Consider the following 19,769-nt stretch of genomic DNA (forward strand, 5'->3'; position numbering starts at 1 on the left):
ATCTACAGAATTAGTATAACAATCCACCTATTGTTCATAATTGCGGCTAATAGTAGATGCCGAATCTTATAAACCCACCACTAGAGTGTCCAAAAAACCGACAAATTTAAAAAATTTCGGTTAAACCGGAAACCGGGTGTGTTTTTGAAAAAATTGGTTTTGATTTTTATATTTTAAAAGACCGAGTATACGCTTTCGGTTTTCGTCTTCAAAAAATACCGGTTTATATTAAATTTTTATTCAATATGAAAAATACGCTAATTTAAAATGTTTGAATTCTTTATATTATTATCTTATATATTTTACGAAATATTTTCAAATGCTACAATTTTCTATAAAATTAATCAATATTTTTAAAAACCGGTTTTTCAAAAAACCGATTTTATGTCTATGGGGGATTTCATGTCAAGTGAACCAAGTTTTGATCGATGTCTTCCGACCAAGGTTAGTCCTATTGGATAGTAATTCAGACACAATTTTTCAACAAGATCGATATTTTCGCCAAGAGGAGTTTTTTCTCATCCATGTAACCTATTACATATTGTTCTTAGAAAAATGTGTCCCAAATAGTTTAGAAAGCTATTTCATCATGGGATGAATACTAGTCTTTAAAGCCTGAACTTTAAAATCATCAAACAACTTAATTAAATGAAGTCGCAGTCATCGATGTCGAAAGAAGTTAATCGGCAAAGTTTGATGACATTTCTATAAGAAATTCAACAAAAAACTTTATGTCGAGACAATTTATTGTCCATTGACGCCAAAAAATAATATTTTTATTAAAAATTGGGATAATATGCATATAAATATGCATTTTGAAGTTAAATATAACAAAACATGCATTACCAATAAAATATGCAAAAATATGCTCTAACAAATCGATGCCATTTTACAGCAAAATGTGTGATTCGGATAGATAATTAGTCTACATTGTATTGGGACGTTCGAGAAAAAACATGCTTTTGCATATAAATCCGCCCCCTAGTAATAACTTACATGGATGAGAAAAAACACCCCCTCTAACTTAGAGAGTTCTCGACGGATCTTGTTGAAAAATCGTGTCTGAATTACTATCCAATGGTGGAAATTTCATCCCGATCGGAAGATATGGATTTCAAAAGTTGGTTCACTTGAAATGAAATCCCTCATATACATATTTTGCATAGAAACGGTTATCTGGTTCACACAATTTGGTTAATTTTCTATTACTAGAGTCAAAGGACAAAAAGTACAGGAAACATTCTGATACGGCCTTTTCTCATGATACCAAAATTTCTTACCCAACAAAAATTTGCATTGCCATGCAATGAGTTAAAATGCTAAATTCCGAAGATGTCATTGGCGGCAAGTTCTTGTGGAAGCCATAGGCATCTAACATGGGTCAGTTTCAATTTCAATTTTGAATGATCACTTGGGTATGAGAGAGCTATCCGCAAGATGGCTAGCGTTTTCATGGCAAAAATCCATGAATTAGGCTACGAAATGCTTCCTTTCCTTAGTATTCTCCGGATTTAGCCCGTGTGACTATTTTTTGTTTCCAATGAAATGTTTCGGTGGAAAGAGATTTGTATCCAACAATGAAATCATCTCACAAGAAATACCTATTTAGATGACCTTGACAAATAATTTTTTATCCAAAAACCTGTGTTTCATTCAAAAAGGCATGGACTTTTTGATTCATCGTATTATGAGAAAATTTGTCTGAAAACTAAAAATTACCAGTGGATTAATTTGAAGAGTTAAATTTATTGAAGCTTATAAAAAAACTATGTCGAAACAATAATTACTTGATTAATCCTCATTACACATGTAACAAGAAAATATGTCAGGTGCCAGATCTTGTAAAAAAAATTAATTAAAATTTTTCAACATTACAACTATCTACAGAAAGCTACATTATTCTACTTTAGTTTAAAAATTTGCTTTAAAAAATTGAGATTTTTTCATTTTTCTAGATGCAGTCGAAAATTAGTTTTACCTTTTGTAGCGTTTTTTTTAAACATATTTAAACATATTTGTTTTTTTTTTCATTTGAAACTTGTACGAATGTCGCGTTCCTGGCCCAGAAAATATCCATTTACTTTTGTATAACAAATGTAAAAAATGTTCCAAAAAAAGGGAAATCTACTAGAATGATTTATTTAAATAAAAATAATTCTTTCTAAAGAGAATTTCTGTAGGCGCAGCAGGTAACCGAGCTGAAGCAATAGAGGACACTTTGCAAATACTTTTTATCTTCGATATGTAGATTAATTACAAGGGTTGGTCGCAGCGTTGCGCTTTTAAATAAACCATTAGTCGCATTTTTGACAGACAGCGCTTTATGGAAAAAATAATATTTTACTAAAAGAAATAAAAAAATATTTTGGATTTAGCTTTTTTTCCAACAGATTTGCACTTTTTTCGCAGCCATTTATCATTTTTTTAAGAAAGAGTTTTGTTTTGACAACAATGTTTTCTTTATTGTAAAGAATTATCCCAATAAGTACTAGAGAACTAAAAATTCAAGCACTTGAAAATATTGCAAGAATTTTACATGAAATAATATAGTATTACATTTGAAATTTTAAAAATATATAAAAATTTAAAATATTAAAATATTTTAAAGCAATAAATATTTGACTTGAATTTAAATTTCCTTTTTACTAGAGAAAGTTATTGATATAAAGTGTAATACAACTACAATTCAATTGCTTGATATTGGAGTCAAGGCTGGAATTAAACTAGCTTTCAAGTAGAATTCCAGCAAAACTGCTTATTGGGATTTATGTTCGTTTTCTATAAAATTACTAAAAATTGATTTGAATACAGTTTTGTGAATATTTTTTGTATGTCGAAGTTTTTAAAGATTTATATTTTTTACAAACAATGATTTACTTTCTCTGTAAGAACTATTTGTAGTAGCACTGTTAACCAAGAACACAGCAGGCACATAACGAAATTAATTTTTGTTCTTTTTTTACCCTCCTTTCCCGCCTAATCCTCTTGGCGAGATTTACTTTTCTTATTTATATTTTATTAAATTTTTTTCTTCCTATGGATGATTGTTGATTTTGCAAAACTATAAATATTACACATGTGTATGAAACTCAGTGCATTGATGTTGCAACATACACTCAGTATGCCCCATGGCATTCTTTGGGAGGAGAACAGTGGAAATATTTATGTACAAAGAAAAAAAAAAGAAGAAAAAAACATAAAAATTCTATAAATTTGTAAACAGTAGCTGAGAATGAAAATAATAATGATGATGACGTTGGTGTTCGTGGTGGTGGTTAGTAGTGGTGGTGATTGTGCCTGATGACGATGACGTTGTTGTGCGTTAACTGGTGCAGATACAAGATACAAACCAATAACAACATAAACATAAAACTATGTGAAATTAATGACAGAACTTTAAAACGATTGATTTATTAGGATGGATTTTTAAATTTGTATTAATGGAATAGTAGTTGGAATTTGTTGGAAATTTTGTAAATATTTTCTTTATGTCCAAGAAAGTTCTGGACTTATTCCTCATTCTATAATGATTTCATTCTTTTAACAACTTCCTCAGATTTTCTCAAAAATTTAAAAATTTTCTTGATGCAAAAGCATAGATACAAATATGGGGGATTTCATGTCAAGTGAACCAACTTTTGAAATCGATGTCTTCCGATCGGGATGAAATTTCCACCAAGGTTAGCTCTATTGGATAGTAACTCAGACACAATTTTTCAACAACATCGGTCGAGAACTCTCTGAGTTATAGGGGGTAAAATTTTGACAATTTGGTCAAACAGGGGTTTTTTTCTTATCCATGTAACTTATTACCTATTGTTCTTAGCAAAATGTGTCCCAAATAGTATAGATAGCTATTTCTTCGATCTTTCGAAAAAAAATATTAAAAAAAAAAAATAAAAAATTTTTAATATTTTTTTTCCGAAATCAAAAACTTTTTTGACTTTTTTTTAAAATACGCCCTATTTTTTTTTTTTTTTTTTTTCTTCTTAAAATAAAGTTTAGATATTTTCCTTGAACACCTACTTGGTCGCTTAGTGGGATGCGAGTGGGATATCTATCAAAATAAATATTTCGTAACTCAAAACATAAAATTTTTGACTTTTTTTGCAAAATCAAAAACTTTGTTGACTTTTTTTTTTCAAAATCTTTTTTTTTAGGTCAAACAAAAGCTTAGATATTATCCTTGAAGACCCTTTTGGTCGCTTAGTGGGATGCGAGTGGGATATCTATCAAAATAAATATTTTTTAACTCAAGACTTACAATTTTTGACTTTTTTTTTTGCAAATACGATTTTTTTCCCAAATGGGCCCTTTTTTTAAAATTTTTTTTGTAGTCAAAAGAAAGCTTAGGTCCATTCCTTTAAGATATTTTTAGTCCCTTAGTGGGATGCGAGTAGGATATCTATCAAAATAAATATTTTGTAACGCAAGACATACAATTTTTTAATTTTTTTTTGCAAAATCAAAATTTTTTTCCAATATGGGCCCTTTTTTAATTTTTTTTTTTTTGCTCAAAAGAAAGCCTAGGTCCATTCCTTTAAGATATTTTTAGTCCCTTAGTGGGATGCGAGTGGGATATCTATCAAAATAAATAGGGCGTATTTTAAAAAAAAGTCAAAAAAGTTTTTGATTTCGGAAAAAAAATATTAAAAATTTTTTATTTTTTTTTTAAATATTTTTTTTCGAAAGATCGAAGAAATAGCTATCTATACTATTTGGGACACATTTTGCTAAGAACAATAGGTAATAAGTTACATGGATAAGAACAAACCCCTGTTTGACCAAATTGTCAAAATTTTACCCCCTATAACTCAGAGAGTTCTCGACCGATGTTGTTGAAAAATTGTGTCTGAGTTACTATCCAATAGAGCTAACCTTGGTGCAAATTTCATCCCGATCGGAAGACATCGATTTCAAAAGTTGGTTCACTTGACATGAAATGCCCCATATGTATTTTTTTTTTTGCATGCTATGAATATTACTATGCTGCCTGACTGTCGGCAAACTGGGTGCTGCTCTTGTTGATGTTGCTGCCGATAGTTGGTAAATTTGTAAATTCGAACGTGTTGAAGATTTTCATGAAAATATTGCCAAAGAAGAAAAAAAGAAGCAGTATTTTCATGATGAGTCATCAGCATAACTTTAAGCTAAATTAACAACAAACAATAAACATTAAATGTTTATGATGTTGTAAAAATATAAATTTTCACTACTTCTGCAATATTTTCTTGTAAACTTGATGATGGTAGCTGCTGCTGCTGATGATGTTGCCTTATTTAACTTCCGGTTATTTGGCAGTTTTTAAATTGAAACATTTGTTTTCTTTGATTTCCCTAAACAATGAAAAATGTTTAGCATATAGAGTTTTTTTATTTTTGGAAAATATATTTTTCAGTAGAGTTAAATTGTATTTTATAACATTAGCATGGGGACATTTTAAAAATGTGCATCTAAAATCCCAAAGCATATTCCAACATAAAAAATGTGTTTAATTTTTAATAGACGTCCTTCATAGATCCTTCCAAATTTAATGTATTTTATGTTTCTAACAAAATTTCCAACAAACTACATTTTTATATACCTTAGTAAGTCTTTAATATGCCATATAAGGAGTGAGATCGAAAAAATCTTAACATATCACTAAACTTACAGTTCTGATTTCTTTTTATTTGATTGAAATTACCATTACAACTTATAAAATATATTATTTTTACAGTTCTAATCAATAGTGATGAATTTATGAACCTTTTCCGGAAACCCTTCCATTAAGGTTTTTATAGTGCTTTCTGTCGCTTTGTTCGAACAGGTCTCTGTTTAAAATCGACCACACTTTTGGACACATTTTTTTGTGCTCTTCAATTCTCGTTTACAGTTCTGATTTCTTTTTATTTGATTGAAATTATCATTACAACTTATAAAATATATTATTTTTACAGTTCTAATCAATAGTGATGAATTTATGAACCTTTTCCGGAAACCCTTCCATTAAGGTTTTTATAGTGCTTTCTGTCGCTTTGTTCGAACAGATCTCTGTTTAAAATCGACCACACTTTTGGACAAATTTTTTTGTGCTCTTCAATTCCCTTTTAACAATAGCCCAATATCTCTTTACTGGCCTTAGCTCCAGGCAGATTGGATGATTTGACTCTCTTGGTACAAATACCACATTATTGTTCTTGTACCACTCAAGACCTTGCTTACCATAGTGACCGAATGCCAAATCAGACCAGACAAAAATAAGAGGACACATTAAGAAGTCTTATGAATGGAATCATCCTTTTTTGTAAAATTTCCCTTTGTAACAAATGTTTGGCTTCTTTTGCCGCAACTGCATATTGCTTGCCATACCCAGAACTTTTTGGGAAAATTTTCTGCTTTTGGGTGCTAAACCTTTCTGGAATATTCCCTCAAGCATCAGCAACATAAAAATATTGACCCGGAAGCTGCGAAAAATTTTCCAGAACATACGTTTCGTCATCCATTATGCAGCAGGTATATTTTTTGTTTATAAAACATGACTTCAATTTCCGAGCACTGTCTTTGGCCTCTAAATTTTTGGCAAAGTTCCTGTCAGGAACTTTTTGAGTCTTGCATGTTTTTAAACCTGCATTGGTTTTATCTTTTCGTACCAAATAGTCCGAGTACTGAGCTAACCGGACTGCTTTCCTACCGGATGTGTTGGGAGGTCTTTTGAAAATGCTTTCTATTTATTGGCTTTAGAAACATCATGTGGACCATTCCTTCTATCTGAATCAGGTTTTCTAGCAACGGACAAGTTCTCCCGATATTGTTTTATAACATTGAAAACAGTTTGACGACAGGTCTTTGATTATTTGGCCAACTTTTTGTAGGACCAAGTTGGGTTTTATTGAAAATATTTAATAATTTTAGTACGCACTTTTTTCTCGTCACTCATTTTAATCAGATTAACAACAAATGAACATAATTGACATTAAACATATGATCTGACATACTTTTCAAAGGTAACTTGGTAAAGAAAAAATCAAATAATACTTGGGTCAAAAGTTTTAAGGAAAAACGTATGTTAAGGTATTTTCGTTGCCATTGGCAAAATTTCTAAAATTCACATTTTTGCAAGTTTGGCTATTTTGAATTATTTCTACAAGGTGGCGCAAAAGTAAACTTCCGATGTTTTTTGGCTGTAATTAAAAAAAAATGAAAAACTTTGATTCTTCTTGTGGATTATTTTTATTTGGTCTTTTAATTTTTTTTACATCAAGTCGAGAATATGATGTCATGTAAATGGCCGCCGCCACAGTTGATTGTCATTTGAGCCCTTTTTATGGCATTTTCCATCATTATGGCCAAAACTTCCGGCGATAGATATTCACATTCTTGAAGGATACTGTCTTTAAGAGCTGCAAGAGTCTGAGGCTTGTTGACATAAACCCGCGACTTCAAAAAGCCCAACAAAAAGAAGTCTGGAGCGGTCAAATCAGGCGATCTTGCTGGCCAGTGCAAATCGCCAAAACGGGAGATTAGGCGCCCGGGAAATGCATCCTTCAGTATATCGGTTGTGGCACGTGCAGACGGTGCCGTTGCACCGTCCTGTTTGAAACACATGTTTTCCATTCCCAATTCATCAAGTTGCAGCAAAAAGAACTCGTTGATCATTGCTCTGTAGCGCTTCACAGTAACCGTTTGGCCCGCGACGTCTTCGATGAAAAAAGGTCCGATGACTCCTCCAGCGAAAACAGCACACCATACAGTGACTTTGAGCGGGTGTAATGGCTCTTCGTGGGTTACACGCGGATTTTCAGTGCCCCAGAAGCGTAAATTTTGCTTATTTACGTACCCGCTAAGATGGAAATGGGCCTCATCACTCATGAAAATCATCTTCCTTATTGGTCAAATAAATAGTCAGCAATATTCCGCGTTCTGGAGCAGTGAAGCGTAACATTGTTTATTAACGTGTATTTCGCATGTGTTTACTACACAAATGTCAAAACAGAACTGACATTAGGGGCCAATCGCAAAATTTATAGCATTTTCTGATAGGAGGATTACTTTTGCGCCACCTTGTATAACGTTTATTTAGCGGTAACGGTATTTTGGCTTATTTCGGTAACGGTATTTAAATTATAAAGTTAATTTCGGTCTGATTTTAATTATTTTATTAAAATTTGTATTGTATTTTATTAAAATTTAACTTCTGAATAGAGTGTCCAAAAAACCGTCAAATTTGAAAAACCGGTTTCCGGTTTAACCGAAAAAGTGTGTTTTTGAAAAAACCGGTTTTGATTATTGTCTTTAAAAAAACCGGTTAAACGGTTTCGATTTTTGTCTTCAAAAAAAACCGGTTAACCGGTTTATATTAAATTTTTTTTTTTATTTAATATGAAAAGGGTCTCCTTAAATGTATTTTTATTTGCGGACGCTATTAGGGATTGTGTTAAGAATTGTGTAATAAATCTTGGGAAATTTTGCATTTTTGAATTCTATCTTTTACGAAATATTGTATATAAAATAAATCAATATTTTTAAAAATGGTATCAAAATTTTTCATAAATATGTTTGAATGAGCTTTAGAAAATATATTTCATTAAAACCGGTTTGTCAAAAAACCGTAAAGTTAAAAAAACCGAAACCGGTGGAGTTTACAAAGATGAAAAAACCGGTTGACCGGTTTTCGGTTTTGGATACTCTATTTCTGAACATTTCAAATATATAAAAATATAATTTAGAATTATTTAAGAAGAATAGCGCTAATAGTATTTTTGATTATTTCGGTAACTGTATTTTAGTGGTAACGGCAATTGCAGTTATTTCATTAACTGAATGCTTTTTTTAGGATTTTTCTTTTTCTACAAAATATTTTACTTTTTATCAATTAACTATTTAGAATTACATAGTATATCTACACAGAAAATGGGAAAAATTTACAGAAAGTAATAATTTCTACAAAAATAAAAAAAATATATGTATCATTGAAATTCAAAAGTAGGAAGTGACTTACTGCAATATTACTTTTCTTTTGTCATACAAAACATACAAAGTGATTCACAAAATTGTATCATACTTTTATAAATAAATATTTAAATATTTTAAAGATAAAAACAAAACAAAAAATCAAATATTTTATTAAGGAAATATAATTTTCTTGCAAATAATATATGAAACGTGTAAATTTCATTATTATTATTTTTCTTTCATTCGATTCTCATGAACATGACAACATAAATTCAGTACAAACAAAAAATATTGCAAAAATACTGTTTTCTGTAAAATATTTAACATTTTTTCATTTAGTTCAATTTGGCCATTTGCCAATAAAGTATGCCTGTCCCTCCCTCCATCCGTCCGTCTGTCATTATATATGTTTGTGTAGCAACAACAATCATGAAACTACAGCCCAGCCTGAGGGTCAAATTGTTGGTTTTACATGTCTGTATGTGCTGCATATATTCGATAGACCTCTTGCGTGTTGGTCTTTCTGTCTGCACGCCTGCTGCATTTCAGTTTATCGTTCAGAATTTGTATACCTGATAGAACAAAAAAACAAATCATTATTATGTATGTCATTGTCATTTTATGCTTTATTTTTGTGTTTTTTTTTAAGTATTTCTCTATTTTATTTAACATTATCTTTAAAAATCAGACCTTTTTGAATATGTAAATATATATAGGTGTTAAATATGCATATGAAAAAGTCTGAGTTTTTATTTTGGCATTGACGACCTTATTTGATGTACTTAAAAATGTAATTTCATAGCTGTTAAAAATAATTTAAATCTTACACTTGAACTTTTTACCAATTTCAACATACAATAATCAAGCAATATTTACCACTTTTACCCCAATTTTCACAATGTCTAGTTATTTTTTTGCCTTTTGCTCAAATGTTTTAAAAGACCAATGACAGGTATTTTTAAGAAAAATTCTACAAAAAAGATCAATTTGAAGTTTTTTGTTTTTCGAAAAATATTCTGTCACCACTTAATTTCCCTCAGACATTATTACTACACCATTTGGATTATATATACATAAAAATCAATATAAACTGATTGATGGACAACATGCAATCTATCAATTCAAAGTAATTTAAAGTCTGATAAAAATCAATTCATTTGACACACTTTATTAATTAAAAAAAAGACATGTTCTTGTTAAATAAAAAATATCGTTTAATCTACAGAACTACCGATAATGCTTTAAACTATTCTCTTTTTCGAACACTATGATGAGGACTGGGATTAGTCAATTGTATTGAAAAACAGACAACAGTAACTTTTTATCTATCAATATTGATATAAATGAACGCTTACACTGCACGAAATAATCTAAGCATACAAAGTTTGGTATTTAATGTTAAACATAAATATACTTTCAAATCGCCAACTGCAGAAGTCATGCTTAGTGACTGAAATAATTTAATTTTATTAGCTACTATGTAATAGATTATCAAAAAACCATTAATACCACATAGAACTAGGTTCAAAGACCTGTACTTTACATAAACCATAGGCAATTTTGAGGTTATGTAGTAAATTGGCTGTCAAATTATGAATTGTCAAGAATGTGAATTGTCTTTTGAACACGGTTTTTGTTTTTAATAACTTATATGTTATTTGGCAGGGCACATTCTGTCATTTATTCTGACTTTTTAAAAAAAAGAGTACCGCGGAAGTTCACCGATAGCTCACCAAATCTTACGGCGAATCATTACTTGCTATGAAAAATGGATCCATTACGAAAACCTTAAGCTTAAGAGATCGTATGTGAAGCCCAGCCAACCAGCCGAATCAACACCAAAGCCAAATATCCATAGCGCTAAGGTAGGATCAAAAGTGTCCTATCTATTATGAGCTGCTGAAATCTGGCCAGATCAACACGGGGAACCCATAATATGCGGTCAGACGTTGCAATACCTGTTAAAAAATAATTAGAATGAAAAGGTTAGGAAGTTTTCCCTCACCCGCTTTATAGTCCAGACCGTGTTCGTCCCACTACTATTTGTTTCGATCTATGCAGAACGCTCTCTCAGGGATATGCTTCACTTAAGAACAGAGTATTCGAAATTGCCTGGATTCGTTCTTGGCCTAAAAATTTCCATATGTTGCCAGAAAGATGGGAAAAGGTTAATCATTTGTACAAAAATCGTGCATTTATAATTATACACCTGAGATCGATAAAACCTTAACCCAAGTATTATATGATTTTTTTTTTGGATCAGTTGCCTTTGAAAAGCATGTCAGTTATTATGTTTAATGTCAATTATGTTAATTTTTTGTTAATCTGATTAAAATGAGTAAATATTTGGCCTGATTTGGCATCCTGTCACTATGGTAAGCAAGGTATTGAGTGGTACAAAAACAATAATGTGGTATTTGTACCAAGAGAGGCAAATCCTCCAAACTGCCTGGAGCTAAGGCCAGTGGAGAGATATTGGACTCTTGTTAAAAGAGAATTGAAGAGCACAAAATTGGTGTCCAATAGCGTCGTAGATTTTAAACGTTGATGAGCTACGTGTTCGAACAACAGAAAGCTCTATAAAAACCTTAATGGAAGGGTTTCCGGAAAAGTTCCTAAATTCATTTCTATTGATTAGAATTAAAAAAAATATTTTTTCTAAATTGTAATAATAATTTCAATCAAATAAAAAAATAAAAATGTAAGTTTAGTGGTTTAATTTTTATTAACATTTATGTATGTTAAGATTTTTTCGATCTCAGTCCTTAATTTCGTCTCAAAAATAAATACATATCTACTTTTTCTTTTATAAATATAATAAAATTTATAAAAATCTGCCATTGGTTTAGCAGATTTTTCGAAACATTAAACTTAATTTTGAATATTGCTCCAGTTTGTACGCTTAGATTATTTCCTGCTGAATTCTATTGTTTGAAACATGTCTGGTCACACTGTCCATAATTATCTTAAGATTTTCAAAACAGTCTACGTTTTCTTTTCATAATTTAACTTTAATCATGTCTACTGTCATTAAAACACTACTAATCACTGAAACGTCAACAACAATAACAGCAACACCATAAACCGGCCGGCTGATAAAAATCAATAATTTCAGACAACAACAAAATGCTCTCCCTAGAATAAATAAAACATTTTTCACTCTATAAATTGTAGTTTTGTATTTGTTTACTCTAATAAATACGATAAAAATAGCGGATAAAATAAAAACAAAATGTATATTTTTATCTTTTCAAATGAGAAAATTAAAAACATATGGAGTAAAAATTACTGCACACACATCTATACACAGAAAGAAACACAAAACAAATACAACAACAATAATAGAAGTGCGTGTAAAAAACACTTGTCAAGGAAGAGTAAGTTCTTTTGTTTGTTAAGGAAAAGCACTTTGAGTGAGAATATGAACTTTTTAAATAAAAGTCGTCAAGTGAATTATTTTTTTTCTGTTTTTAATGATGTCTTTGTGTTGAAATAATATTAAAATTATTAGGGAACAAAATTCAAAATAATAAAGTATGAATGTTAAAGTTTATTTTTAAAATAAAAACACTTAAAATACAATTTATCTGATATTTTTTTTTTGAGGGAAAAAAAATTTAATTAATTATTGAAATGCATAAACTCAAATATTATATTATTTTGTGAGAATTGCAGTGAGTACACAAGTAAAGAGAAAGATATAGGAGCATCAGTTGTTGTTTTTGTGTGCAGTAAATATAGTAAACAAATCTACAAGATATCGTATATACATTAGAGTGCTCCAAGATTGTATGGACGAAAAAAACTTTCTAGGTACAGGCCGTCCCCCCCTCTAGAATTGTTCTATGTATTGTAGAAACACGTTGTGTAAAATATTAGGATGATAGGATAACGTTAACTGGTGGCGCAACGACGCTGAAGTTTTGAGGTGCATTTACAAGGGGAAAATATGCAATTTTTTAATTTTTTGTAAAAATTTTGCCATTAAATAATGACTTTTACAATTAAATTTAAAAGAATCGAAATGTGTACGTAATTGTCGTTATAATAAGATATAAAAGACAAAAATTGGTGAAAAAATGTTAAAGTTATTAACAAATCGCCAGGCCATTAACGTGTCTCAGGCCACTAGAACAAGAAATTTATGAACAAAATTAACATATTTTGAGAAATATTAAAATAAAAGCTTATTTTTACTTAAAATATATCCATATTTACTTGTATATGAGTTTTTGTCCTCGTAGGATACCGTTAACCTATTCGCAGGTATGACCAAAAAAATTAAATTTTTTTAACGGCAGTTTCAAAACTCCAATTTCAAATTTTTAAAAATTTTGTTAAACAAATTTCAGAATTTTTTGATCATCACATGGGGATTTATTGACAACATAATAGGGAATAAAAATGTGAAAAAAGTATGTCAATACCTCCTATAGTTTTTCCGTACCTGCGATATAAATTTTGCGATTTTCGAGAAAAACTAATTTTTTGGCCTTATTTTGGGGAATGACCAGAATTTCCTTACTGTAATGATTTTTAAGTATACGCTATTCAGAATAATATAGTCCAGGTAATTTTAAATATAGTCTGAAAGTTTTACTAAAATCGGAAAACTTTAACCCTTAAATCGTGAAGGTCAAAGGTCAATTTTTTCAATATTTGGAATTTATCATGGAAAGATAGCGAAATATTATATATTTTTGGGCCGATTTTGATGAAACTTAAAAAAAATATAAAATGAAGTCTGGTATTCACAATAACAGTACAAAAATGGAAATTAACCCTTAATAGCACTTGGGGTCCAAATGACCCTCAACTTTTAAAATCACGAAAAACACATTCATTTTGACCCCAAGTACTCTTAAGGGTTAATTTCCATTTTTGTACTGTTATTGTGAATACTAGACTTCATTTTATATTTTTTTTAAGTTTCATCAAAATCGGCCCAAAAATATATAATATTTCGCTATCTTTCCATGAGAAATTCCAAATATTGAAAAAATTGACCTTTGACCTTCACGATTTAAGGGTTAAAGTTTTCCGATTTTAGTAAAACTTTCAGACTATATTTAAAATTACCTGGACTATATTATTCTGAATAGCGTATACTTAAAAATCATTACAGTAAGGAAATTCTGGTCATTCCCCAAAATAAGGCCAAAAAATTAGTTTTTCTCCAAAATCACAAAATTTATATCGCAGGTACGGAAAAACTATAGGAGGTATTGACATACCATTTCACATTTTTATTCCCTATTATGTTGTCAATAAATCCCCATGTGATGATCAAAAAATTCTGAAATTTGTTTAACAAAATTTTTAAAAATTTGAAATTGGAGTTTTGAAACTGCCGTTAAAAAAAATTTAATTTTTTTGGTCATACCTGCGAATACGTTAACGGTATCATACGAGGACAAAAACTCATATACAAGTAAATATGGATATATTTTAAGTAAAAATAAGCTTTTATTTTAATATTTCTCAAAATATGTTAATTTTGTTCATAAATTTCTTGTTCTAGTGGCCTGAGACACGTTAATGCCCTGGCGATTTTTTAATAACTTTAACATTTTTTCATCAATTTTTGTCTTTTATATCTTATTATAACGACAATTACGTACACATTTCGATTCTTTTAAATTAAATTGTAAAAGTCATTATTTAATGGCAAAATTTTTACAAAAACTGAAAAAATTGCATATTTTCCCCTTGTAAATGCACCTCAAAACTTCAGCGTCGTTGCGCCACCAGTTAACGTTATCCTATCATCCTAATATTTTACACAACGTGTTTCTACAATACATAGAACAATTCTAGAGGGGGGGACGGTCAAAATTCGCAATTTTATTTTTTTGGAGCACTCTAATATACATACATAATTACTCTTTCCTTGGGTATTTCTAGTGAATATTTACTTCAATGTCAGTAATGTCAATTTAGCTATTTATTTATTTTAAGAAATTAGTAAATGTTTTTTAAAGAAATGTATTAAATTTCTTTAAATAATTGCAATACAAATTTCAAAAAAATACTAATTCCTAACTCAGATTTTTATCTAAAATTAATTCTGGTTTATGGAATGCATTTGCATGAAAATCACTCCCATGTCTATAATGATATCATACTGTGGTTGAAAATACAATGGAAACTTTTCAAAATATTTAATTTATAGGTCAAAATTCCAAAAAAAATCTTATTTAATAATTTTTTTTAGTATTTTATGGGAGGAAACAAACATTTTCGACAAGGCAGCAGTAAACCTTACCCGTTCCAAATTTGTTAAAACTTGGTACAAAAAAAAGCAGATAAATTGGGTACCATACGAATTGAAGCTGAGAGACCTTGAAAGACGTTTTTGTATGTCTGAAATGTAGCTTGAACGCTAAAAAAGAAAATAATTTTTACCGAATATTTACTTGCGATGAAAAATGGATCCATTACGATAACCCGAAGTGTAAGAGGTCGTATTGAAGCCCGGCCAACCAGCCGACTCGATACAAAAGTCAAATATCCATGGCTCTAAGATAATGTTCTGTATTTGGTGGGACCATCTATTATGAGCTGCTGAAATTTGGCCAGACCATCAAAGGGAACATGTACCGATCGCAACATATTCGTTTGATGCGATCATCGGCTCAAAAACTCTCAGAATATGCGGACAGACATGAAACCGTAGTATTCCATCATGACAATGCTCGGGCACATTATGCAATACCTTTAAAAACTATTTAAAATGAAGTAGTCTGGACTATAAGGCGGGTGAGGTAGCTTTATAGTCCAGACCTTGTTCCATCCGACTAATATTCACTTCAGAACAGAGTATCCGAAATTGGCTTGATTCGTTCTTGGCCTCAAAAAATGAGCTCGGAATCCTTATCTTGCCAGAAAGATGGGAAAATGGCATAGCTATCAACGACTAATACTAAAACTTCACCTACTAAGCGACCAAAATACTCTTCAAGGAAAAGACCTAAGCTTTATTTTGAAAAAAAGGGCCCATTTTGAAAAAGATTGAAGAAATAGCTATCTAAACTATTTGGGATACATTTTGCTAAGAACAATATGTAATAGGTTACATGGATGATAAAAAAACTCCTCTTTGGCGAAAATATCGGTAATAAGTTACATGGATGATAAAAAACATGTTTGGCCAAAATTTCAAATTTTGACCCCCTCTAACTTAGAGAGTTCTTAACTTGGTGCAAATTTCATCCCAATGGGAATACATCATTTTCAAAAGTTGGTTCACTTGACATGAAATCCCTCATATATAAAATCTATTTTTAAGCGTTTTTTACATACAATTTGACAACATTGAATTTTATTTCGATTCGTTTAATTAAATACTTCTACATTTGTAGATGCATAAATACACATGTATGGATGGATGTACTCGTAGTCATATGGGTTTTTGTTGTTATTTTTAATCGAACAAAACAAAAATAAAAAAAAAATTAAAAACAAATGCAAAACAATAACAATAACAAAGCCACATTAATATCTGTTCTACACTCACAAAAAAAAAACATTTACTAACAACAAAATACAAACTCTCACTGTTTGTATTTTCTTTCTCATTTGACGCCTTGACGTTTTACTTTCTTCGTTGGCTGTGTGTGGCTTGCTAGCTGGTTTATTATTGTTTATATTGTGAATTGTATTTGGTTTTGTTTTTATGTTTTTGTTATTAATTTTTCATTGTATTTGTGTTATTGGTTCGCTCTTCTTGTTGCTGCTGATTTTGTAGTTGTTGTAACAGAAAGATAATGAAATTTGTAGTAGTAGTACATACATATGTTTATTTCATTTTCTTAAAAATTGAGAAAATTCAACAGAAGTCATATCAGTTTTAAATGCGCCACTAGATATAACAGTCCATAAGACATATTGTACGCGCCAAGTTAACAATAAAATAATAACGTGTTCGTTCATTCGTAAATTTTGTCGTTTAATCGCAAAACATTTTTAAACAAGACGTTAATTTATTGACAAAATAAGAAACAAATAAGACAACTAGTGTAAAATAAAATTTAAATAAATACCTACATACTATAAAGTTTATAGTATAACAAATGAATATGATTCATCCCAAGAAAAAGTTGAAAATAATAAATAAAAATTTTAAGAAATTTATCAAAAGTAATTAAAGTGCATTAAAAATATTAATAATAACAACAATAACATAATAACAACAACCAATTAAAACGAATATTAACCCAAATTTTATATATTTTAAATTTACATGAACAATTTTTTTTTGATACATAATTATTTAAAATAACAAGTTTCCTTTGCGTTTTCAAAAAAATAAAACAAATTGAAGTATTTCAGTGTAGTGATTAATACTTAAATTTAAAAAAAAAATTAAATCATTATTATTCATCGAGTTGTGGTTAGAATTTATTATTTTTTTAATTAAATTGTTAATTTTTTCGTTTTTCGCTTTTAATTAAATGTCTGTGTTCTCGCTTATTTTTGGTTTTTGTATTTAAACGTAATTTATATATGTATTTATTAGTGTGTTCTCATGTTCATGTGTCAAACCTTTAAACAAAAAAAAAACGGCGTTAATCATCCAAAACCTCACACTCACTTAAAATAATAATAAAAATGATAATTAAAAAAATTTAAATTCTGTTGAAAACAAAAAATTGTATTTTATCGTTTGATTTGTTTGTTTAGATCGTGTTGCTGAATATTCAGACGAAGACGAGGAGGGTGAGTTCAGTTCAGGCGAGTTTAACGACGACGCCAATGATCTTGGCATACCCGGCTACGATCCCAAACGCGATTATAATCCTTCCAAGCATGATATGCGCAAATATCGTAAATTGCAACGTTCAGAAGTTGAAGACGTCGTGGCATTAGGTGCTAGTAATCCCGTTGACAGTGATAGTGAATTCGAAATGAAGGATAAAAGTTCATCACGTGCTAAAATAAGCAGGGTAAGTTCAATAAAAATAAAAATACCTGAAAGAAATTAGCAGTTTGTTTAAAATTAGAAAAGAATTTATAAAATTTCAATGGACAGAACAGAAAAATGTAATTAACAAACATACGACATATAAGCCTATTTATTTCTTTCTACATACATTTTAGAATTGCGTCTAAAACACACATTTTGTGTTACTATTTTTAGCCATTTGATTTGAAGTAATATCTGGAAAAAAATCTAAATTTATTTAATTAGTTTTATCGAAACAAGTTGTTTAATTATAAACCATTCCCTTTAGCAAGTTCGAAATATAAATGTCGAATTCATAATAAGCTTTGTCCGAATTCATTTCTAGAGAAAAATAAAAAAAATATTCTTAAACATTTAAAAAGTAAACAAACGAAATCCAAGTTAATTTTGTTTTATTGTCATTATTTGGAAAAATGTATTAAATTTATTTTACTATTTTTTTACTAGGAAAATTTTTGCAAGCATAAAGTAGTAAAAGAAAAAAAATATTTTCTCTTGAAATGCCTGCTAGATTTTACTATTTATTTGTGTACGAAAATTAGTAAAAAAAAAATATTGTGTAAACGAACAAACTTTTAATATACTTTAAAAAACCAAACTGGAATTTTGTATTAATTTTACTGAAGGTCAAGTACTTTACTTGTAATGAGTATTACATTTAAAAAGCGATTCCTTTCAAACATAAAAACAACACATGATTCCAATATGTTGTCAATTGCCAACACAAAGATTTCATTAGAACCCAATACATACAGCTAAAGTAGATAAATATGTAGACTTTAAAAAATTTCCCAGCATATCCAACAGAGTTCTTATATTCACTCATCTGTTTCCAATTGCAGTTTGTCTATATGTATCTAGTAGAACTAATTAACTGTATGATTTTAGAAAATTTATTCGGTATCTCATTCGGTCATATTTGGCAAAGTGTTGGTGTTAAATATAAAAAAATTATGAAAAATAGTAGGACTTCTCGTCACATACAATATTATTTCGGAATTCTAGATATAACAAATTCTATATTGTATTAGTTTTTATTCATAATAGAATCTTTAATAAAAAATAATTAAGATTTAAATTTTGGTAGTCTGAAATTTAAAAAAAGTTATATTTGAATGTTATTTTGATACCGAACAACAATTTCATTTTCCATCCCATCAGGGCAGAGACATCAAATCTTCCTTAAAATGTATATGCACTCAACTCAGTATATTTTATTGCCACGCCCACTTATGGAACCGACACGATCCATTGTTTTTTTGAATTTAAAGGTCTAGCTCCTTACTCACTGCCCCATGTACGAGTTATTTTATCGTTTTTCAGTCAAATACATTAGAAATATACTACGTATGTGGTAACTAGTTGCCAGAGACCTGCGCCGACTAAATTTCACGGCGGCGGCGGCTGACTCCAAAAAAGGTCTGCTGTCACCCGACTAAAGAATATCTACTCAAATTCTAAATAATTAAAAAGTTTGGAATTTGAAAAAAGTCAAATTCTGAAAATTTTATGAAATTACTAAGGAACATTTATCAAAAACGGCGGCTATTTTTAAGCCGACTTAAGCCGAAAAAAAATACGGCGGCGGCGGCTTTGAAAATTTAACGGCGGCTCGGCTTACAGCCGTTCGGCGCAGGTCTCTGCTAGTTGCCATTATGATTTTCATGTCTGTCAAATAAGTAGTAAAAATTCAGTTAAGCAAGTAGCCAATGTATCCCTTATAGACAGTAGTTGTCACTAATGTCTGACCAATTTGCTAATTTCAATTTATATATTTTGGTCATTTGACACGTAGTGCAGGGAGATGTCAATCCCATGTATTCTAGCGTGATGACAATTGTCACATAAGTGTCTCTAAGTAGTCTAGGGT

At 29.9% G+C, this 19,769-nt stretch overlaps 1 protein-coding gene across 3 annotated transcripts in view; it reads left to right on the forward strand.

The window, feature by feature from the left end:
* KrT95D (phosphofurin acidic cluster sorting protein KrT95D) overlaps positions 1-19,769 on the forward strand; it is a 168,716-nt gene that overhangs the window by 122,961 nt on the left and 25,986 nt on the right. For all 3 annotated transcript variants that reach the window (XM_065516007.1, XM_065516005.1, XM_065516006.1), the window contains exon 4: positions 17,617-17,879. In XM_065516007.1, the coding sequence (XP_065372079.1) occupies positions 17,617-17,879 (263 nt within the window). The remainder of the gene's footprint in view (positions 1-17,616; positions 17,880-19,769) is intronic.

The sequence above is a fragment of the Calliphora vicina genome, chromosome 1, assembly GCF_958450345.1.
Source record: "Calliphora vicina chromosome 1, idCalVici1.1, whole genome shotgun sequence".
Taxonomy (NCBI): Eukaryota; Metazoa; Arthropoda; class Insecta; order Diptera; family Calliphoridae; genus Calliphora; species Calliphora vicina.